We start from the raw sequence: 22,458 nt of genomic DNA on the forward strand, positions 1-22,458 counted from the left end.
CCGCATGGAGATGGACGAGCGGCGATATTTTTGCCGAGGCCGGCTTTGCCATTGGCAGTTGGGAAAACAAGTACGGATACAGTAGCATCGAGATGAGATGATGTGAGATCCGTCGGGCATTTATGACATGGTTCAATTCAGTGTCACAATGACTACATGTTGCCTGTAAGAAGATGTGGGCTGCTTTCAAGTCTCAACCAACTTACCTACTTACAGCGTATTAGTTAGTTGCAAGGGCTTCAACTCCCGTCGGCTTTGGCAGTAGATCAGCCTTCGGGTAAATTCAGTCTATAGTATCACGGGCTTTCCAGTCTTTTTTAACCAAACTATTGGAATTTTCACCATATAACAGCTGGTAAACTTTGGCAAACATCGAAAGACTCCAGGTCGATGTTTCGGACGAAAACCCGGGATGCGGCATCTAGTGGCGCTCGATCTAGGCCACACCTCTCCCGGACCAATATCCGGCTCAATATCCGGGAGGAATTCCAGCTAGATCGACCAATCAGCCAGGGCCCTAGTCGTGGTGAAGCCAAGGAAGGCCAAGAGTCCACCCGAACAATGCTCCCGCACCTAAACCCCACAACGAACAGCTGACTCTTTTTTGCTCCGGCTGCCGGCTATCGTGGTCGGGGAATTGCGAGCTTGGGGGGCTCTCAGCTGTGTTTATTGGCGATGAATTGGTTTTCCGGCTTGGCAACTAGTAACAGTTCTTGGATTCACGAGCCGTGGGGGGTTATGCAGAGTAGAGTTTTGTTGCTGAAGCATCTCCGCAGCTGCGAACCGAACCTGGAAGCTGCATACATGTCATGTTCGTTGCTTTACAACTCACTCATTGCATAGACGAAGATTGATTCGCAGCATCAGTCTTACAAGATGCCTTCAGAACACAGACTTCATTATACCACTCCCTCAACAACATTCCCTACCTCGCTCCCTCTTGGCAATGGCCGTTTCGCCGCCTCGGTGCTCTCTTCCCCCGCAAAGGAATCCTTCATCTTGAATGAAGTCTCCTTCTGGTCTGGGAAAGAGGAGAAGGCAGGTGAAGGACTAGCAGAGCGACCCACAGATCCCAAAGCCGAGCTGAGAGAAACACAAGAATGCTATCTCAATGGCGATTACGCTCAAGGAAAGAAGCGAGCGGAGAAGTACCTTGAAAGCAAAAAGAACAATTTCGGAACCAACCTTGGCGTTGGAACACTTGACATTGTCGTCAATGGCCAGGGAAGCACTGACCAAGTTCATGGCTTCGAGAGAGAGCTACGATTAGACGAAGCCGTAGCCGAGACAAGATATACTATAAACGGCCGCCAGTTTAAGAGGAGATCATTTCTCAGTCATCTGAATCAAGTGCTTGTGGTGCAATTCGATGGTGATGATCTAAGTGGATTGGAAGTTGTGGTTGGAGTACAGGGCGAGAACGAAGCATTCACATCCAAGATCAATGATGATGGAAAGCTCGAGTTCAACGCCCAAGCCCTCGAATCAGTGCACAGCGATGGAACATGTGGTGTCAAGGGCTACGGTATTATTGCGGCAACTGTCGATGAAGGAAAAGTCGAGCACCGAGATGCTAAGCTTGTCATTTCAGCAAAGAAGAGCATCACAATATTGGTAACCTTCAACACCGACTACAGTGAGCCAAATGATGAATGGAGAAAGAGAACTCCTCAGCAGATGGAAGCGGCTCTGAAGCTCTCTGTAGCTGATCTTCTCAAAGCACACCTGGAAGACTACCAGCCTCTGTACCGTCGGATGAGCATCTCTTTGGGATCCAAATCCAGTACGACCGCCAGCATTCCTACAGACCAGCGGCGACAGAATTTTGAGTCTTCTGGATATGCCGATCCCAGCATGTTTGCGCTCTACTTTCACTATGCCCGTTACCTTACTATTGCTGGTACTCGTCATGATTCACCCTTGCCGCTACACCTTCAAGGCTTGTGGAATGATGGCGAGGCCTGCAAAATGGGCTGGAGCTGTGACTACCATCTCGATATCAACACGCAGATGAACTACTTTGCGATCCTCAACGGCGGTTTCTCTGATCTTATGCAGCCTCTGGTCAAATATCTTATAAGACTTGCTGCGAGCGGGCAGCACGCTGCACGAGTTTGTTATGGTTGCGAAGGCTGGGTCGCTCACGTCTTTAGCAACGTATGGGGTTTTGCAGATCCTGGCTGGGAGGTTTCGTACGGTCTGAACGTGACGGGAGGCCTTTGGATGGCAAACCATCTGATCGAGATGTTTGAGTATTCTCTAGACGAAGCTTTCATGGCCAACGATGCATGGCCGGTGTTGGCGGGTGCAAGCAAGTTTTTCCTTGACTACATGATTGAAGATCCGAAGACGGGCAAGCTTCTCACAGGCCCATCTGTAAGTCCAGAGAATAGCTTCTTCATGGTCAACGAAAAGGGTGAAAAGGAGGAGCATTATGCGGCCTTGGCCCCAACTCTTGATGTCGTCTTAGTCCGCGACCTCTTGGCATTCTGCGAGTACGCTGCGACAAAATTCAACAGTGACAAGTTCAATTGGAAGGGCGATATCCAGAAATATCGAGAGGCACGGGAGAAGCTGCCTCCATTCCAGATTGGCAAGAATGGTCAGCTTCAGGAGTGGCTGCACGACTTTGAAGAAGCTCAGCCCTACCATCGACATCTCTCCCACACCATGGCCCTTTGCCGGTCAGCGCTAATCTCCGCTCGGCACCAGCCTGATCTTGCAGAGGCAGCGCGTGTGACGCTCGAACGAAGGCAAGGCCGCGACGATCTCGAGGATATCGAGTTTACGGCCGCTCTCTTTGCCCTCAACTACGCCCGTCTGGGAGACGCAGAGAAGGCTGTTGCCCAGATTGGTCACTTGGTCGGCGAGCTGAGTTTCGATAACCTGCTAAGCTACAGCAAACCGGGCGTGGCAGGGGCTGAGAAGAACATTTTCGTCATTGATGGCAATTTCGGAGGCGCGGCGGCTATTTCTGAGATGTTGATTCGATCCATCATTCCTCGTTTGGGAGGTCCGGTTGAGGTGGATTTGCTTCCGGCTTTACCCACGGCTTGGTCTGAAGGAACGGTGGACGGCATGCGAATTAGAGGCGGTTTGGAGGCTCATTTCGAATGGCATGGTGGTAAGCTGGACGGCGTGACGTTCAAGGCCTCTGCGGCATCTGCGGCATCGTCGTTGATTGTGTATTATGGTGAGCATCGGTTTGAGGCAACGTATCAACCTGGAGACATTATTAAGCTGGGGCCGTCGCTGCAACTACAGAACTAAGCAAAAGTAGAAGCATTATTGATTAGACTATGGTCCAAAGCTGGCAATAAATAGAGAAAATGCATGATGAAATAAGCGTCCCAGCTATAATTATCATATATCATTTGATGTTACAAATCGAAGATGATTGGAGATGAAAATTCGAAGATGATTGGAGATGAAAGTGAAAGTCCGTTGCCTTGTTCGGCTCAACTCAAACCCCCGGCCCTCTTGTTCCAGTCCGTGCCAGCCCGAACCCGGACTTGTTTTCCCAATCCATCATACGGAGAGAAATACGACGTGCTATAGGGTATAGTCCACTATAGATCGAGCGCTAATGGCGTTATACTGCGAAGCCTATGCCGGTTAGGGCTCAGAGTAGGAATAAAGGATTCAGATGCGGTGTGATAGCGTGCTGGGATTAGGATGCGAGCGTAAGATACAGTTGGTCTGGATGGCGATAAGGTTATATGCGCCATCCGTCAGAATAGTTTCCTATCCAGTAGATGAGCGGAAAATTGATATGTCTTGTGTATATACTGTGTAATATAGTTAGTTATAGGGGCAACTCTCCGTGTTGAGAACTAAACATTAACAAGGCTCCTCTATTTGCCGCTGATTTTTTCTACTATAAACGGCCCGGCAGATTTCGGAATTCGCAAGCTCGACTCGTGTCTGTGCGAAGTCCGCAATAATTGTCTTCTAAAGTCCGAAACTCTTGTCTCAAGCACGGAAAGAGTTGTACCAACGGGCTTTCACAATCATCACATCATTGAACCTTTTCACAACCATGGAGCCACATAGTCAGGCGGCGGCGCTAAATTCCATGGAGCTGAATCAAGCATGGCAGATTCAAACTCTAAATCACCCATGCATTGACACTTGATCGCTTCTGTCGTTGATTGATCCTCTCTTCCCGCCATCGTGAAAAATAATTCCGCCCTCAACCTTTCTTCTCTACTGCTTCTCTGCTGCTTCTCTCTCTGTTCCACACATTCTTCCATTTCCATTCTTCGCCCTTGATTACTCATCATCACGAATCATCAACATTACCTAATGCCTCCATCTCTGCCGTGCCTTTGTTAGTTGGTTCAAAGAGGCAATCAATCAATGCTCTTATCGGCCAAAGTCATGAAAACTGCACGATACGCCACCTCTCGACAAAAGGCCTGCCAACAGTGTTCAGTCGCCAAGGCACGATGTGACCGCAAGGAGAGATGCTGCTCGAGGTGTGCTCAGCGCGGTCTGGCCTGTCTTTATCCGCATTCCACTTCCACCTCTGCTCCCTCATCAACCACATCCATCACATCTCAATCCTCAGCATCAAAACCACACACACAGTCACAGTCACAACCACAGACTCATCACATTCACACTACTACTACTCCTACATCTCACCTCCCCGTCTTCGTCGACAGCAGCAATCCCAGCCCTATTCCCAGCTTCTCCCGCGCTTCTGGCGGTTCTCTTCCCAGCCCTGAGCGCGACGAACTGTCGCCACCAAACATAACCCAAGACCCAGCGACGCCGTCGGTTCACCCTGGCTTCGCGGATCACAGCCCCATCAGCTTCTCAGCGCCGGCTGCCACGAGGGCGGAGTGGCCGGTCGCGCAGTCGCTCGACGGCCCAGCCTCGGTCCCGGAGTTTTTCGACTTTTCCAACCTCGATCTCATCTGCCCCATCACCCCGGAGGAAATCAGCAACCGATGGCTCAACGCGTACATCCCGATCCCTGGCCAGAGTGTCAAAAACTACCCGCCCACTGTGGCGGCCTTTATCTACCGGCTGCTAAAGTCGTACACCGGCATGGCCGTGCATGGCCGCGGGTTTCCGCCGTTTGTGCACACGGCACAGCTCACGGCCCAGGGGCCCAACCCGCAGCTGTCGTCTTGTCTGAGCATTATCCGGATATGTGACAAGCCACTGCCGGGCAGCGAGAATGTCACTGCCGAGATTATGCAGAGGGAGATGAACAATCTCTTTGAACAGCGTGATACGTATGACCATCTGGCGCTGCTTAGTGCATTCCAGGCCTATCTCATGTACACCATGGTTCTCTTCTTTCGGCTTAGTCAAGGCCTCAGCCCTTTTCTGCGCCAGGCAATGATGAATCTGCAAGAGTTGGCGTGCGTCACAGCTCGTCAGGGGCTCATGTGCGTAGCTGAGCAACAGCGCACGCGCCCCAAGTGGGAAAGCTGGATCATCGCCGAGGCTTCACGGCGAACACTCTTCACCATGTACCTCTTTGACAGCGTTCTCTCTTCTGAAGATGGATTGCCGACGTTTCTCGGGATAGAACTGGAAGGATTACCGGCAGTGTCGAGCAAGACTCTGTGGTTCGCTCAGACACGACGCGACTGGGAAACGGGGTACAACATATATCTTACCGCATGGGACGAGGGCATGCTCCGCATCAATGAACTCTGGCCGATCCCTGAAAGCCTAGAAGAATCGGTGGTTGCAAGGAGGCGCCAGAGGGTTGATAGTTGGCTAGAGGATCTAGACGAATTTGGCACCATGCTCTACGCAGTCACAAGCTGCACGCATGGAGGGTGAATTGACATACTGCGGCATGTTTTACCCATGCCTCTAATTTAATGATAATCTATACACCATCTGCCCCCTTCATTCACTGCCATTAAGCCCAACTTTATCATTGTACTATGGAATAAATTCTAAGAATGCTCAAGAGCCTCCAACGCTTCTTCGAGTGTAACAACCTTGAGGTTCATTTTCGGCATGAGATAATCCAAATACACAGCGGCAAATTGCTCATGTTGGGATACTGGCATTTCCAACACGTTATCCTTAATCACAATGATCTTGTAATCCAAATCAAACAGTCGGTAGACCGTGCTCATGACAACACCGGAGAGACTAAGGCCAGACTGGTACAGAAACAAAGTTAGCTATCTCTATCAAAATTATACCAGAGAGACAACCACATTGCGTGGATGTGACTTACAATGACAACGGTGTCGATATCGTTCTTCTTGAGAATGTCTTCCAGCTCATTCCCTGCACCACCATACCATCGTATCTTCTGAAGAACAACATCCTTTTCATCGACGTTCATGTAGTCTGGTACCTTGACGCCAGGATTATGCTCATCAAAAGTAGTAAACCCATTAACAAGCTTGGTAAAAGGCGCTTCTGCCGGAAGCTCGGCCTGAGAAGGACTGGTGAAGTACAGAGTCGTGAAGATGTTTGGGGGTCTCGGATCCCGCTTATGCACCGCATCGACCCAACGAGTGCAGTTGGCCACGAATTTGGTTCCCTCGGGCGTGCCCTTGGCAATGTCGAACAGGATGTTCATGAAATCAAGGTTCAGCACGGCATACCGCTTGCCGAAGCTCAGGGGGGAGGACCCGTTGGTGTTCGCGGACGACATTTTTGCTGGATGGGCAAATGGAAGTGTGCTTTGAAGCAGGCGAAATTGGGAATATGAGCAATCATCCTGTTTTATTTTGGGTCTCTCCCGTTGTTGTTGCTGAAACTGGGTTGTGTCAGTTGATTCTGGAGAGAAGGTGCATCAGCTCCGGAAATATCCGGACATTGTATTGTTGAATGTCATTAAGTCCTGTTCCAATATGGATGGCAAGTGGGATGTGATTGGATGCTTCGAGACAGTGTTTCGTCTCAACTCCGGAGTGCTCCACGGTCAACTCCGACATGCCAGTCCTCAGCTCCGAGACCCGTGTGGCATTTGCCCCTGCAAAAGGGTATATAGAACGATCGAATTCTTTGGTCAATCCAAATATGGCATCGTCTTTTGATAAACCACAATAAGATACAAATAAGAATTGAATAAAATGTCATCAAAACCTGATAATGAACAAGATGTTGAAAATGCTTCGCCCACGATAACGCCCCCAGCGACTCCAGAGGCAACCGAGCCTTACAGCATATTTGACAGTCGACAAAGGGCCTTCATCGTGATAATAGTCTCCACAGCAGCAACATGTAAGTGAATTTCTCAGATCCTACTAGAGCTCATACCGTTAGGTCTCCATGTTTACTAATAGCTTCCCTGCTGCAGTCTCTGGATTTGCATCCAACATCTACTTCCCGGCCCTCCCTACTATCGCGAAGGACCTCAATGTCTCTGTCGAGCTCGTCAATCTTACAGTCACTTCATACCTCATCTTTCAGGGAATTGCTCCTAGCTTGTGGGGTCCCGTTTCTGATGTCAAGGGACGTCGAGTTGCATACTGCTGTACCTTTCTCGTCTTCGTCGGTGCATGTATCGGCCTTGCTGAGACCAAGAACTATGCCACTTTGATTGTTCTCCGATGTCTCCAGAGCACGGGAAGTGCGAGCACAATCGCCATTGGCTCTGGTGTCATTGGAGATATCACCACTCGAGCGAACCGCGGAAGTCTCATGGGCATCTTCCAAGCCGGTCTGCTCGTTCCCGTTGCTATTGGTCCTGTGATTGGAGGTGCTATTGCCGGATCGTTAGGATGGAAGGCCATATTTTGGTTTTTGACAGCATATGGCGGCGGTTTCTTGTTGTTCCTCATTGTCTTTCTGCCGGAAACTCTTCGATCCATTGTCGCAAACGGCAGCCGAACCCCGTCATCGCTCATCGGAAGATATCCTCTTACCGTATACCAAAGACTCTCAAAGATTGAATGGAATCGGGAGGCATCGACTGCAGCCCCAGACGCGAAGAAACGCATTGATATTTTCGGTCCTTTCCGAATTCTCATCAGCAAGCACGCGACTCCCATCATCGTCTTCCTGTCGATATACTATGCCGTCTGGCAAATGAGCATCACTGCCATGTCGACTCTCTTTGAGCAAAAGTACAACTTGAAGGAGACGCAAATTGGTCTGACGTTTATTGCCAACGGAGTGGGCTCCATGGTAGGAACTCTCATCACGGGAAAAATCCTCGACAAGGACTACAAAAAAGTCAAGGCCGCCTATGACGCTCAAGTAGCTCAGACGGATCTCGAAAATGGTACCGAGCTTACTCGCTCTGCTACTCAATCAGAAGAAGATTTCCCCATTGAAAAGGCTCGCCTTCGTCTGATCCCCGTCTTCTCCATCATTCAATGCCTGTCGATTCTTTTGTTCGGCTGGACAATCAATTACCCTCATCGAGTCCCCATCGCTATTCCCATTATATCTACATTCATCACTGGCTGGACTGCCGTCTCGACGCAATCCACCATCATGACATACCTCGTCGACATCTTTTCGGATCGCAGCGCTGCGGCCAGCGCCAGCTTGAACCTCGCGAGATGTCTCTTTGCTGCCGGCGGCACCAGTCTGGTGATGCCGATGGTGAATGGCATTGGCGTCGGATTGGCATTTACCATTTGCGCCATTGTACAGTTCGTCGCGCTTCTTGGACCGGCTATTCAGTGGAAGTTTGCCGCTGGTTGGCGGAAGCAGGCCCGGATGCAGAAAAAGTAAGCGTCGTCTTGTGTGAAGAGTTAGAGTGTTTGCCACTGCAACTCTGCGCATACATTAAAAGCATCGTGTGGATTGTAAAAGTGTATTATAGACAAGAGGGCGCTTCGACTTCGAAAGAAGCCCAATAACACTAACATATATAGAAATGCGCATTAGATTGAGAGCCATAATAATAATACTAATAGAGTACGGAACTTATAGACTGTATCAATTGTCTTCATGAATCGAAAAGATGTCAAATTTACACTATTGAGAGTAGGATTAACAGGGAAAGTGTCTAATATTATTGGTTTATACATGTCTAAGAAATTCTCATTATTCGTAATCTAGTTGTTATGGCCCGTAGCCACTCCCCAAAAGTACGTTGCCCAAGCTCCCAATAATAGGACTATTGTAGCAGCAAAGCAAGACATACTCAACCTCTTCTGGAACTCTCGGTTTCTTCCTTCTTCGAAATCCTCTTTCAGTGCATTGATCTTTTCGCCCCTGATGATTCTCTGCTTTCGTGTCCACTGCAGTCTGCCCATTGTAGGGTTGAAAAAGCCAAGACCAACCATTATCGCGCCTACAACGACAGAGCCCGCTGCAAGGACGACGTAGAGGATAATGACCCGGTTGTAGCTGTCATTGTCATGGTCCTGAATGACACCAGCCACGATGCCGATGATGATTGTCATGCTGTTGTTGATGGCAATCTTGATAGCATAGCCAGAGCCGAAAACTTCCTGGTACCACATGCTGGTGCGGATGCTGTCAATGATGACCGTAGGGCCGAGTGAAGCCGCAAACGCGTAGATACCGAAACTGGCTGCTGTACCTCCAATGGTAGGACCGAAGGCGGCAAGACACATGGAAAGTAGCATACCAAGGCCGCAGACCAGCATAATGGTGTTACGCTGACCTAGTATATCGATGAAAATGCCCAGGAGAGGCACCAAGAAGAATCCGAGGTACTGGGACATGGCTGAATACCAGCCTGCAGTGACTGCAGAAATGTTGAAACGCTTCTGGGCAAACTCGGTCGCATTGGAGGAGAAGACGCTGGCAACGGATGTCTGGAAAAGAGAAAACAAGGCCACGAGCCAGAAAGGCCAAGGGAGTCGCAGCATCTTGGTGATCTCGAACTTCTTGTTCTTCTCCGTCAATCTTTCACCGGTTGCCGGATCATTTGTGCCAGCGTATCGTCGCTCGCAGTAGTTTGTGAAGATGTAGAAGCCGACAGTCACCACGTTGGTAAAGAGGTTAATGAAGACGGCACACCAGTATACCCAGCTGAAGTTGCCAGTGTTCTTGGCGATGACATTGGCAGATGCCTGGCCAACGAAGCTGCCGATTTTACCAAGGCCCAGCTCAAAGCCAAGGGTTGAGGCGAATCCGTTGGAGGGAGCGAACCACGATGAGAAAACCTTGTACTGCGCACACTGGGTAGCGACATCGCCAAGTGCCTGGACGACGCTGCCAAAGATCATGAACTTGAAATTGCGAACTTGGGTAGCCGCCGCAATGAGAATGGCTCCGACACTGTAGACGGCGTTGCCCCAAAGCATGGCTCCTGGTGGTTGATGATTGTTAGTTCACAATGACTGCAGAAGAATGACGAGTGTTATACGTACTTGCACCGCCAATTCGGTCTGTGACGACGCCGCTGACAAGGATCAAAGCTGTCTTGATGAAGTTTTCACTCGCATCCAAGGTTGCATATTGGGCGTTGTTGATGTGCAGCTCCTATGACTGTGTTAGAGGTGATCGCCAGTCAGGAATAAGCAAGAGAGCCAACCTTTTTCAGAGTGCTTTTCATGGCACCCGTCACTCCACTGCTCCAGTGAGACCCAAAACCAACCAAACTGACGAGTATGACAGACAGAATCTTCATGCTCCACGGGATGTTGGTGGTCCGCTGTCGATCAGACGCAGAGTCCGACTCATCACCAACCGGCACACCGACAACGTCGGCGGGATGCTTTTCCTCGTCACTCATGGTGCGCAGCTCTTCCCTTTGCAGAAATCGCAAAGAGTATGATCTGGATGAAGTACTAGAATAGGCGCTGAAGCAGCATCGTGGATGGGCGACTTTTGGGGCTTTAAGAAGGGAATGCATGCTGGCAGGGATCTTATCTGATTGATTGATATGGAGACTGATTGATAAAGTGTGTGATGGCCACGGTGGATCGAGGGGCCACATGGCCATCGATTTGTGCCCGTTTAGTTGACCGTGTTCGGACCTTTAGCCGGTTCTAATCACCTCGTGCGTAAGCTATATGGATCTTAAAGTTGCTCTCCGAGTAATTCCCACCTGGAAGAAAACCGAGAGTTGGTGCTGTGTCCACGATGCCAAGACATTTCAACCAGGGAGATGCATGACAAGCGCTGACTAGCCAGTAGAAAATTTTCAACAAGTGCGGAGAGCCGAACGTGGTTCATGATTTGTTGGACAGCCAGCATTCAGAGTCGCATCTGTAATTAGACATGCATACATAGAGACAAACGGGTTATGGTTATCAGGGAAGAGGTCTTGACTCTTGGCGTTCATCTCGCACAAGATGGCATAAGCGGACATTAGGATGCCATGCTGATTATCTTCATGTTGCCTTTCACGGAAATTCTCATGTCGAAGCTGCCCCTGCGATTGGCCAACGAGAGCCTCAGGGCTGTACTGGGTATATGAGCACTAGTATATGGGCTATTCTCCTTGCAAAATGACTCGAGAAACGGGCCTGAGGGGGTCCTTGTTGAACCAGTGCCGGTTATCCAGTGTCATTCGATAATGCCTCACGTTCTGGTTTAGTGGTCCAGAGGGGGCTCTCCGTTACGTATTCGCACAGCTCCTTCGTAGACAGAAAACGTGCCCATTTTCGAGGTGGATTCTGTCTGTCTGCTTCGTTATCCGCCGGGCAAACTGAGTGATCCGAGCGACTCTAGACCCGCTTGTCAAACCAAGAAGCATGGCTGCATTAGCACGGAAATAACCGTAGAACATGCATGATATGGTTAAACTCTTTGCTCAAGGGTATCGGAAGGCTGTCTGAAGCTGTATATCAGGCATACCGACGCTCAAAGCTTTGCTCAAAGAAATTGCCCAAGAATTTGTCCCAAAGATGGAAATCAGGTAGTTGAGGGTAGCATCGCATTATGTTGCCGAACCGAATCGCCCAGACGGTAAACGATTGATAGCCACATCATTCTATCCCAGTTTCACGGGCGATGAGCTTCTAATCGATCAATGACATCTTCGAGTTGTGTGGAGGTTGCCAAGTTACCGCACGCCCTCTACCAGTGCATGATTTGGGTCAGGCGTTATAGTGCTAAAATGTACGTACGCAGGAAACATTGACTTTGCGACGATAGAAAACCTTCAACGCATCACAATGGAATGAATTAAGCCAGAATGAATCAAGATGAACGAAGGAGAAAGAAAATTGCAATATTGAAGCAGATCTTTGAGAGCAATGGCAAAGAGCTGCGGCTCAGTGAATTGGAAGAGCTCTGAAAGTTCATGTGCAGGGATCGCCCCACCATGAGCGCGATAATCGATAAGATAAGCCACTGCAGCTCTTTTGGAAAAAAAATTTCCCTAGCAAACAAGCTTCATTCATCCCATTGAGAGAATTGGCCGGAAGATTTGCGACAAAATGTCCGCCTCAATTGCGTCGCCCGAGCCGGCAATTTCAAAATCCGAAAAGAAGCACAAGAAGGACAAGGCGTCCAAGTCAGAAAAGAAGAGAGATAGGGAAGAGGATGCCCTAACCGACAGAACCCGCAAGCACAAGAAATCCAAGAGCGCATCCGTCGAGGAGAACCAGGACGAAGAGGTCGAGGCTTCACAACTGCTGGACGACGATGCCGAAGTAACGCACAAGAAGAAGAAGAAGGAGCACAAGAAGAAGCATAAGGAAGAGGAGCACGATGCCGAGGATGCTGGCGAAGAGAAGCAGAAGAAGAAGAAGAAGTCCAAGAAGCATGCCGACGAGGAAGCCGAAAACGATGACGCTCCTGAAGCTGCAGATGCCGATGCTAGTACCATGGATGTCAAACAACCCGCCCAGCAGACATCCTCTGAAGTCTACCAACCTCCCGATATCCCTGCCAACCCTCAGTATCCATTCTACAGCCAGACTGTTTCTCTTTACGAGCCCATATACCCCATCGGCTGGTCGCAACCAGTAACGAACAGCGAGTACCAACACCTACAACACCTCAAGAACAAATACGTTCCATCCCTGAGGGGTGTGTTGATGAACTACAAGAACGTCGCTCTGGGCGAGAACCCCGGCCGCAAAGGCGCCGCCGCTTCAGACGACGACCCGACCACTCTAAAGTCAGTCAATGAGTTCGCAGTTGGCTTTGGCTGGATCACGGCTGAGGTCGACTTGTTTGTCCCCAGCCGTGGTGCGTGGATGGAAGGCAGCATCAACCTTCAGACTGAAGGCCATATTGGTGTCGTTTGCTTTGGTCAATTCAACGCCTCTATTGAGGCTCGTCGTCTGCCATCTGCCTGGAAGTGGGTCTCTAATGAGGATCCTGAGGCCTATGGTATGGAGGAGACTGCATCAGTGATTACTGCAGACGACCACGGAGTTGTGCGCCAGATCCACAGCACGGGGTTCTGGGTTGACGGAAGTGGAAAGAAGGTTAAGGGCAAGATTCGTTTCCGCATTCGCAACTTCGATGTCGGCGTCAGCGGCGAGACGAGCTACCTCAGTCTGGAAGGAACCATGTTGGATAGGGAGGCAGAAAAGGCACTTGTCAAGGAAGAGGCCGCTACGGCAGCTTTGAGAAAAGGAACCAAGGGAGCTCGCAAGGTCCAGCGAAGAAGAGCGCCAGAGTTCGCCATGACACGCTTCATGGACGAGGCGGAGCAACCAGCCGAGGCACCATCTGCTGAGGCAGAAGCGACTACAGCATAGAAGAAGAAGAAAAAGAATTTTGGCATCACTGGCGGGACATGAAGTGGTGGCAGAGGGAAGCCATACAACCGGGGGAAACATGCTTTCGGAGTTTACTATAATACCCTCTCTGGATGGGGGCTTGTCACAATATTTATGAGCGTTGTACATTTGAGAATCGATTCAAAAATTTATTGCATTGCTAAGCATGGGCTGCCTCTGTCATTGAACTGTGACAACCCTTTCAGCTATCCTATAATTCCAAAATGCACAGTACCTTGTACTACTGCCAAACCAGATGCGTGTGCTGCGTGAATCCTGTCCCGGCTGCACTCTGGTTTTCTATGCCGATGCCTTTACCATCGGTTCCCATGGTCGTGCCAAATTCCAGAGATATATCTCTCCAATTGGCTCGTTTGTTGTGTTCTTTACAACAACATGCTGAAAGGGAGCCATTGCTGACGACAGCAGCAGCGAAGTGTCAACCCAGGAAGAAGCATCTTCCCAGCTAGGCTGCTCACAGAACCTGTCAACCTGTTTTCTAAAGGTGTTCCAATCCGAATGGTCGTTTACAACGACTTGAAATCGCACTCCTTGGATATCAACTGTGATGCGCTGCACCATGCTGGGAAACTCGTCAGAGCACCCGCTGCTGAGAATCCACGAGTAATCGGTTCTGTCGCCGTTGCTTTCCCAGTCGTACCACACCTGCGTCCCCCTTTCTGAAAAGTCGCTCAGCACCAGTCTTGACTGTGCGTCGAAGCTGATTGCGCAGTGTTGTTTCGATATACCCTCGACACTGGGTAAAATGATATCGCAGGTCCTCGGATCCGTGCCGAGGACGAAGCTGCCTGGGCGTTTAGGCGGTTGTGAGAATGTGAGTTGGATGGCTCTCCCGGGAGCATGGTTTGTGAGGTTGGAGAGACGAGATGAGAGATATGGGTATGAGTTTGTAGATGAGATGATGCGAGAGGCGTTTTCGGGGAGTTGGGTAGATTTGTCGGCCCAAGAATGATGTGTGGTTGGGACGAGCCAGGCGATGATGTCGTCGGGATGAGTTGCCATGGTGAGATGTTGGAGTTATTAAGAATGTATAATTATTGTATGAGGTCAAAAGTGAATGCAGTTGAAATGAAAGTAAGCGCTGTGGTGATACAATATGCTGAGTGTAAAGAGTGAATCACAAATAAGTGTGTCGTTGCGTGTGTATATTAAACCCGTGCTGTAGACGGATGTTGATTCAAAAATGAGAGAAAGCAAGTTGTTAAAAAAGAATTTGAGCAAGATTCAAAGACCAAAAGAGAGATAGTTGTACAGAAACAAGATTGAAGACAAGGAAAAGCAATCATCTAAGGGATTCCAGCCTCTCTACTTATATAGAACCTACTCGTACATACAACATGCAGCATGCAAAATCTTCATCTCAGCCCAACAGCCCGACGATCCACGAACAACGCGCTCGTCGCATGGACAACGAACATCTACTGGCCACGATCTCGTGCTGCCGCGTCGCGAAAACAGCTGACTTGCATGAACTATAAGCAGATGACGCATACTTTTATGATTCTGCAGCCCTTTAGTGGTGGCTGGTCGCTGCATCGTGAAGAAAGTGAGGCTTTGGGCAGTAATGAGATTCACGGTGCGGTGGCGGAAGGCTGGGAGCCAATCATTTGCTGCTGGACGGCCTAGTTTGGTGCGCGACGCACGCGAGATGCGCGTTGGGGAATGTCGCGGGTCGCGAGTAGTGGTGAAGATTTAATTTTCATGTCTAACGTTGGTTTCAAATTTGGGCAAGGAAATCACTTTTGAGGTGCTTGTTGTTTGTGAAGGGTGATGTGATACAAGGCAAGTTCACCAAGCAAACAATAGCAGTTTGACGTGGACTAATACGAAGAACCGTGCGGCTGCTGCCTGGACTCGGTGACATGAAATGACATTTTGGGAGTCATCAGGGGACTCCAAGGACATTAGCTTCCAATGGCTGTTGTTAATTTTATCGAGAGGCAGCAATTTCATGATGGTTGAGCCATCATCACCAGCAGCTTTTTGCAGTGGGTGTAAGAGAGGTACTTGCGCTGAGGTACCATTACAAATTGCTGCCTCACATTTAGGGCCGCAAAACCAGCTCCTCCAGCGGCCGACCTTCACCCGGACAGGACCTTTGCGGCATCCGAATGCCTCATCCCACGACATCATCGAAGGCCAATTGAATCGCAAAAATGGCTTCCGACGCAGCTACAGATGCGCGGCGTAAGTGCACCTGCTCCCACTCACTCCGGTGAGCCCCCAAATCTCGATCCGCAGCCGCTGACCCAGCCGCAGAGGCGACCCGCGAGGAGATGCGAGATGCAAAGCTCCCTCTCGCCTACAGAGACAGCTGCGCTCACCTCCTGATTCCCCTGAACAAGTGCCGAAGAGAGACCTGGTATGCTCCGTGGAGTTGCACGGTATGTTTTCATCCAGCCCGGAGTCGAACGAGTCGCGATTTGTGGAGGGGGGAGGTCGCTGGGAGCAAAAAGGACAGTCTTGCTAATTTGTATCGGATGGGGTTGTTAGGACGAGCGACACGGCTACGAGAAATGCCAGTACGTCGAGTTCAAGAAGCGGGTGGCCAAGATGAACGAGCTGCGGGAGTCAAAAGAGGGCGCACGAAGCAACTAGGGTGCTGCGAGGACGATGGAACGCCGTGTACATATCATCCATGCATGAGGAACGGGAATAGAAAAATATCCAAACATACGAATAGTGCATGTGTTTTCTTTTGGTGTCCCGGACCATGGAGATTCACTCTTTGAGGGAATGATGACGGCAATCTCGTTTGAACACTCTGAGGGAATGGCAAATGCGGTCAAATTATATCGAGCCGTAAGGATCGACATCGACATGAGCTTTTTATTTCTTCTAGAGTCAGACTTCATCTACCAGCTCGCTCTTGTTATCTAGCCCTGCCCACTTCGGTTTTCCATCAGGTAAATCCACAACCCGCTGCGGATAGAAGAGGTGGCACATGCATGCAATGTTAGACATGTTGTCCAAACCGAAATCCCGGGGAATTACATACTGGACAGCGAAATTCTTCTTCTGAGCCTCGTTTTGGAATGACAGGAGCGTTGGAAATAGCAGGACCATGTTTCGTCCTTCATCCATAATGAGGGTGCCGCAATGAGAGCAGCTCACTTTGCAGGGTAGTTCGTGTTCTGGTGACTGTGACCCGGAGTTGTAGAAGCGCAGGCTTTCGGTGCCTTTCTGGAACGCCATATCTGACTTTTGGAATATTGCTGCCCATTGGAAAGGGGCACCTATTACTTGATATGAGTCTATTTGGGAGCATGATATAATGCAGAGAAGCACGTGGGCTAATAAGTCGAAGGGATGCTTTACCGTGGATGACTTTACAATCGCCGCAGTGACAGTATTTGGAGGCCAGGGGTTTATCTTTGCTGAGCCAGTATTTAACTCTGCCGCAGTGACAAGCTCCTTGTAGCACCTTGTTAAAATTCTGATCAGGTTCTTGGTAAGGTGGCTGCGTTTCCCAGTGATGGTCCGTCATTTTGGAGATGTAATACAATTGGCGATGGAGAAGACTGTATACATGTATCAATTTCACATATACGAGGGTTTCCCGAGATATCAATCGTAGAAAAAAAAGGATAATCCTAAGCACGAATACTATTCACGGTTACTCATTGACAAGTTATACTACTATGAGAGTACATGACGTAACATAGGTATGTGACGATATCATGATGGTTGATCTCTAAGGTCTCGGGTAGATGTAGTGAATCACAATGGCTGTGAATGGCCATGATGCTTTCGTAGAGTCACATAAAGAATCACCAACAAACAAAATGTAAATACATAACAAGCATAGACATGAGGGAAGTAAGGGTTCAATCCAAACCTTCGGATAACACGCTCGGATGCTTTTGTTCGCACTGGACCGTCTAAGCCAAAAGTGGCTCAATTCCGACTTCCGTGTGTTTTGACAAGAGGCCATCCGTATTTAAGAAGAAACCACTTGCACGGAGTTAAGACGGATTTAAGATTATATGGACTTTATGGAGGAATCTCAAATAGGTAAGTAATTCGTATCTTGATATAAAAGTCTCAATACACAAATACTACATGGGTCTAATCAAGAATGTGCTGCTTTTAGTCCTTTCAGTTGCGCATTCTGTATCTAAGACGGGCGGTCGCTAAAAGCGGGGTGAGATGGAAAAGAATTCCGCGCAATGACCCCGCCTTAAGAGAAAAAAAGACTGATAGGCGGCGATTTGCATTGGCGCTGCTTAATAGACTGAGAATGGATGTCCGTTACGCAAAAGCATGTTGGTTGAGTACATGTACATAAACACCACAACTACATCTTGATCTCAGTGCCAAGCTTTCGAGATACTATTGAAATTCTCCCAAAACAATACATAATTTTCTTATAAACTAAACTGCACGACTCGCTGCCTGTGATGAGCCCCTCTTGGGGGTTTGCCGCCCTGTCGGGGATTTGCCGCATTCACACCCGCCGGCCGTATCGGCACCGACGCCGGCAATAACATGAACCAGTGCTCGATATGGAGCCCTTCCACCCTTCCAAAGGCCAATCCCAGGACTCGTCTTCTCGTTGGCGGGTTTGAAGATCTCATTTTGTGACCAGGAAGCTACTGTGCCGTTGACCGATTGTCAAATTTGTCCGCGCAAGACCCACACTGAGGAAAAAGAGGTGCAAGCTGGGTATATAAAGACGGAGAAGATGAAGCCCACTATGCCTTTCAACAACTCGTTGAGCTTCAAAGTCTTGATACAATCACCTCTTCTTCTTCCTCTTCACTTCTCACCCCTCACACATTAAATTAGACACCATGGCTAGCGAGGCGTGCTGCAAGTTGGCTCCGGTCACCGTTGACTACACTCCCAAGGGCAAATACGAGAGGATTGCCGGCATCAACACCTGTAAGATCTGAGCCATCTCTAATGAACCTCAGCCTCAACCTCAACGGCACAAGGGCAGCATTCCTGATACATGACACCTAGACATCGTGGGACCTGAGAATGCCACCAAGGGAATCATCGACATCTACGACATCTTCGGCATCTGGCACCAGACCATCCAGGGCGCTGACCGTCTCTCTGCCCACACTGGATTCGTCGTCCTGGTCCCCGACTTCTTCGATGGCCCGGGTCTGGACATTGACGCCGTTCCCATGGACACCGAGGAGAAGCAGAAAAAGGTGCAGGCCTTCTTCGGCTCAACTGGCAACCCCCAGACCAACCTGGAGAAGCTGCTGGTCCTCCGTAAGGCACTGACGGAGAAGTTCCCGGCCGTAGAGGGTAACTGGGGTCTTTTCGGCCTCTGCTGGGGCGGCAAGCTGGCTGTTTTGGCTTGCGGAGAGGGCAACGAGGGTGTTGGTCGAAGATTCAGCGCTAGCGGAACGGCTCATCCTGGGTAAGTTTTATTTTAGAGAGAGTGTTGATGACGGATGTGACGTTATTTGCTAACCAAGAATGTATTGGGTAGTCTCATGGACGAGAATGACGCCAAGGTCCAGACAGCTCCTCATCTCTTGCTGGCTTCCAAGGACGAGCCTGCCGACAAGGTTGCTCTGTACAAGGAGATTATGGGCGACAAGATCGAATCTACTACTTATGAGACAATGCACCACGGATGGATGGGCGCCAGAGCTGACCTGAAGAATGAGGCTAATGTCAAGGAGTATGAGCGCGGTTATAAGCAGGCCGCCGACTTCTTCGCCAAGCACCTTTAAGCGGAGGGAGTTGGTTGTTGGGGCGGTTTCAAAGCAAAAAAAATATGTAAAAGAAAGAATCTGATACCCAAAGTCATCTTTTACTTGTTAATGACGGTGAAATCTCAAACTTATTGTGCCAAGTATAGATGTGTTCCACCATTCCCTCTAGTATACTGCTTGGTTGCTTGGCAGAGAGTGTGTTGGTCAGATTACGTATGTTTTCTACGCCCTAGTGGGGGCTCAGCTGCAGGATATCTTCCGTTTATGGATTCCAAATACTCCTATTGGAAGGAAGAGCACTATTTCATTATGTTTAATGCAATGTGAAACCTGCGTAGGCAAAAGTTCTGGTCATAGTTCTTGGATAGGGGAAGTTCCTTGTTACACATGCTTGTCTTTCTGTTTAAGTTGCAACGGAATGTAGCAACCGAGTACTCAATCTGGATTTGGTGAAGTCGCCCGTTAGAACACCAGTACGCAACATGATGGCTGCCGCGCATAGTTTTGCCCAAATAGTATATTTCCTTCGAGTAACTGGAAGATATCTTTCCACCAATTTGTGAACGTCTTGTATCTATCTCTATTGGCGCGAGTAACGCTACCGCCAGGTGGAACTCGATTGACAAATGATTGACATCAGGCCCTTGCACCATGGTCAGCATTTAGTAACACCCCATGGGGGGATCCATTCCAGAATGACACAATGGTTTCCTATTTGGTATCATATTTTCCCGTCTAGACACGCGTTTATTAATCGCGAATGAGCCTCATGGGCTATGAAGCTTACCACGGATGCTTACGCGGGCATGTGTCTGTTCACACTTCCGGAATAGTCGCTCCACAATCTTGAAGAAATGCCTAATATAAGCATAACAGCCGGTCAACAGAAAAAGAAGCCGCAAGAGAACATTCTGGGAGTATGATCAGCAACAAGCTGGTACAGATTTTCAGGGCGAACGGCTAGCTCATAGCCTCAACTACCTAGTATAAACAACAGCAGGGAACCTACTAGTAATTAGTCCCTCTACCAACAGGGATTTGGTGAGATTTGCCCAACTCATTTCTATTCAAAAATTGTTATTACTTGTTTTCCCGTACAATTTAATCACCTGGGTTGAAAGTAAGTTGCTACAGAGTTCTCTTTGTATGGAGTACAATCGGCTACAAATCTAGGTAATCCCTGACAGAAAAGGCATGCACAAGGCTTGCTATCTGTCTCTCATCATTTCTGTCTGTTTTAGAAGATACCCAATCTACCAAATTGCTCCACGAAATCCAATATTATGCGCGAATCGCATCATGCTAATCCCTAGATAGGCAGGTCCAAGCCTTTCATAACCATTATTCGCCCACCCACATACCTGATTCAAGGATGTGTAGAGATATACCCCAGTCTAGCATCAACCGAAGGACGCAATTCGCAACTTCTCGACGATCAACGGTCTTGGCATGACTTGCGGTGATATATTCGGGTTTCAGGGGCCTGGCATTAGGTAAATAATACCAGTTAGAGACCATGTATGCTCTTGCTCTGACGTAGTGCCAGCAGATTTTCGCCAATTTTTGCTCCAACCGGCTGAATGGAGCTGGGATTGGGTCGTGATAAGTCGTAGATATTGGCTGAGCCGACGGTCCGTCTGACCACTCTTTCTAGGACATGGTATTTCCACAAATAGCAGGTAAAATGAACCAACTTAAGCGAGAGATTCATTCAGTCTCGGCTCCAATTATCTGTTAGTTATGACGACATTGCGAAGAGTGGGTAGATGAGAGGCTCAGGACCTATTGGGAATCATTGAACCGAGGATATCTCAGGGTGAATTGATGAGAAAGATATAAAAGGCGTTGACATTCCTGCCGAGTAATCGTTGAAGAAGAAACAGATAAACCAGCCAAGGCAGTCTTTGGGCCTTTAATTCATCCATACAAGTCCACTTCTCACCTACTATTTCAACATGAAGTTCACAACGACTCAGCTTCTCGCTGCTCTTGGCTTTGCGAGCTATGCCGCAGCCGATTTCCACATCCTGACAGGACCATGCTCTATCGCCCCTGGCTGGGGTGGCAGTCTTGAAGACTACGCCGTTGCGTGTCCTTCCAACTACTACAACTGCAAATGCATGATGGATGGAGATCGTACCGGCCATGTCATTAATGGCCAAACGCCAAAATACGGCATTCACGATACTGGATCCAATTATTTCGAACTTGACGGCATGTGCGGCGTGGGAAACATGAACTTTTATCTGCAGGGCGATGGTACATGGTTGTTCTACATTGCTGGAGGAGACGGCTCCGTGCAAGGCCAATGCTGGCCGGGCGATAACAGCATCAAGGACTGCAATGAATTCAGTGCTGCCTGCAGTTTGAGCAACATCTTGGTTTGCTATTCATACATTTGCGAACCATGAAAGGGATGAAGGACATACACTTGGAATAAGCTCAATGTGGCTCTCATGAGCTGTTTTGGATATTTGCAAGTGCTCACGATGGGGCAAATTGTATACACTGTTGCTTATTAAATTATGCAGTACATATAATAAGAATGCATGGAAATGATACAATGCAATAATAAAAACAGTCTGGCAATTCGACATGAAGGCTTGCTGTTCCCGGGACATATAATAGAAAGGCTAATGAAATCAGCTTGCCAATTGCAAGACTCTGTATAGATCGCCAACGAACGGTAAACAATGCTCATGTTATTATGATAAACTAAAATGTCTTACTTTGGTTGATCAATACATACCCAAAGCTAACTGGTCCCCTGCGTCGCAGTATTGTGAACCATTTCGTGAGGATATTATTTTAATGCTCGATGTGATTTGATGAACTACAAGGGCTAACTTTATGAAATTTTATGATTAATCAACAAATTAATTAACTAGAATTAATTCCTAGATTAGGTCCGATCGGTAGCGGCCGATCGAACCGAACTTTAGAGATATGAGCCGTGATTGACAGCGGAACCCGCAGAGCCCGACAAATCAAATTCGAATCCCTCGAAACGCTCCAAAATTCTAGCGAATTCAGGCATTATTCCATCTTGGTCACAGTATATGAGTCATTATGACCGATGTTCATGCTATTAGCACACAAACATCATAGTACATTGGCTTTACTCAAAACGTGGAAATATTGTCATTTTATGAGATTTACTT

The 22,458-nt window shown here is 48.7% G+C and overlaps 11 protein-coding genes across 11 annotated transcripts; 7 read left to right on the forward strand and 4 right to left on the reverse strand.

Moving 5' to 3' along the window:
- Nucleotides 1-876: 876 nt before the first annotated feature.
- Nucleotides 877-3,270, forward strand: T069G_04259 (uncharacterized protein; the record flags this gene model as incomplete). Its single annotated transcript, XM_056171469.1, has 2 exons — nt 877-2,122; nt 2,174-3,270. 2 exons carry the CDS (start codon nt 877-879, stop codon nt 3,268-3,270), a joined length of 2,343 nt encoding a protein of 780 aa, XP_056032361.1.
- Nucleotides 3,271-4,380: 1,110 nt separating this feature from the next.
- Nucleotides 4,381-5,805, forward strand: T069G_04260 (uncharacterized protein; the record flags this gene model as incomplete). Its single annotated transcript, XM_056171470.1, has 1 exon — nt 4,381-5,805. One exon carries the CDS (start codon nt 4,381-4,383, stop codon nt 5,803-5,805), a length of 1,425 nt encoding a protein of 474 aa, XP_056032362.1.
- Nucleotides 5,806-5,924: 119 nt separating this feature from the next.
- On the reverse strand, nt 5,925-6,640 carry T069G_04261 (isochorismatase family domain-containing protein; the record flags this gene model as incomplete). Its single annotated transcript, XM_056171471.1, has 2 exons — nt 5,925-6,137; nt 6,215-6,640. The coding sequence occupies 2 exons, from the start codon at nt 6,638-6,640 to the stop codon at nt 5,925-5,927; spliced, it is 639 nt and encodes a 212-aa protein (XP_056032363.1).
- A 421-nt stretch (nt 6,641-7,061) lies between these two features.
- T069G_04262 (major facilitator superfamily domain-containing protein) lies at nt 7,062-8,673 on the forward strand (the record flags this gene model as incomplete). Its single annotated transcript, XM_056171472.1, has 3 exons — nt 7,062-7,212; nt 7,289-8,541; nt 8,593-8,673. 3 exons carry the CDS (start codon nt 7,062-7,064, stop codon nt 8,671-8,673), a joined length of 1,485 nt encoding a protein of 494 aa, XP_056032364.1.
- A 326-nt stretch (nt 8,674-8,999) lies between these two features.
- T069G_04263 (major facilitator superfamily domain-containing protein) lies at nt 9,000-10,651 on the reverse strand (the record flags this gene model as incomplete). The annotated part of the gene is made up of 4 exons (XM_056171473.1): nt 9,000-9,170; nt 9,228-10,225; nt 10,287-10,398; nt 10,451-10,651. The coding sequence occupies 4 exons, from the start codon at nt 10,649-10,651 to the stop codon at nt 9,000-9,002; spliced, it is 1,482 nt and encodes a 493-aa protein (XP_056032365.1).
- A 1,651-nt stretch (nt 10,652-12,302) lies between these two features.
- T069G_04264 (uncharacterized protein) lies at nt 12,303-13,577 on the forward strand (the record flags this gene model as incomplete). Its single annotated transcript, XM_056171474.1, has 2 exons — nt 12,303-12,379; nt 12,425-13,577. The coding sequence occupies 2 exons, from the start codon at nt 12,303-12,305 to the stop codon at nt 13,575-13,577; spliced, it is 1,230 nt and encodes a 409-aa protein (XP_056032366.1).
- A 321-nt stretch (nt 13,578-13,898) lies between these two features.
- On the reverse strand, nt 13,899-14,621 carry T069G_04265 (FHA domain-containing protein; the record flags this gene model as incomplete). Its single annotated transcript, XM_056171475.1, has 1 exon — nt 13,899-14,621. The coding sequence occupies one exon, from the start codon at nt 14,619-14,621 to the stop codon at nt 13,899-13,901; it is 723 nt and encodes a 240-aa protein (XP_056032367.1).
- A 1,154-nt stretch (nt 14,622-15,775) lies between these two features.
- On the forward strand, nt 15,776-16,217 carry T069G_04266 (NADH-ubiquinone oxidoreductase b18 subunit (NDUFB7) domain-containing protein; the record flags this gene model as incomplete). Its single annotated transcript, XM_056171476.1, has 3 exons — nt 15,776-15,806; nt 15,879-16,003; nt 16,113-16,217. 3 exons carry the CDS (start codon nt 15,776-15,778, stop codon nt 16,215-16,217), a joined length of 261 nt encoding a protein of 86 aa, XP_056032368.1.
- Nucleotides 16,218-16,463: 246 nt separating this feature from the next.
- On the reverse strand, nt 16,464-17,106 carry T069G_04267 (glutathione-dependent formaldehyde-activating enzyme domain-containing protein; the record flags this gene model as incomplete). Its single annotated transcript, XM_056171477.1, has 3 exons — nt 16,464-16,541; nt 16,614-16,855; nt 16,938-17,106. 3 exons carry the CDS (start codon nt 17,104-17,106, stop codon nt 16,464-16,466), a joined length of 489 nt encoding a protein of 162 aa, XP_056032369.1.
- Nucleotides 17,107-18,412: 1,306 nt separating this feature from the next.
- T069G_04268 (dienelactone hydrolase family domain-containing protein) lies at nt 18,413-19,315 on the forward strand (the record flags this gene model as incomplete). The annotated part of the gene is made up of 3 exons (XM_056171478.1): nt 18,413-18,503; nt 18,585-18,996; nt 19,069-19,315. 3 exons carry the CDS (start codon nt 18,413-18,415, stop codon nt 19,313-19,315), a joined length of 750 nt encoding a protein of 249 aa, XP_056032370.1.
- A 1,937-nt stretch (nt 19,316-21,252) lies between these two features.
- Nucleotides 21,253-21,708, forward strand: T069G_04269 (uncharacterized protein; the record flags this gene model as incomplete). The annotated part of the gene is made up of 1 exon (XM_056171479.1): nt 21,253-21,708. One exon carries the CDS (start codon nt 21,253-21,255, stop codon nt 21,706-21,708), a length of 456 nt encoding a protein of 151 aa, XP_056032371.1.
- Between the last annotated feature and the right edge of the window lie 750 nt (nt 21,709-22,458).

Source organism: Trichoderma breve, chromosome 2 (assembly GCF_028502605.1).
Source record: "Trichoderma breve strain T069 chromosome 2, whole genome shotgun sequence".
NCBI classification, from domain to species: Eukaryota; Fungi; Ascomycota; class Sordariomycetes; order Hypocreales; family Hypocreaceae; genus Trichoderma; species Trichoderma breve.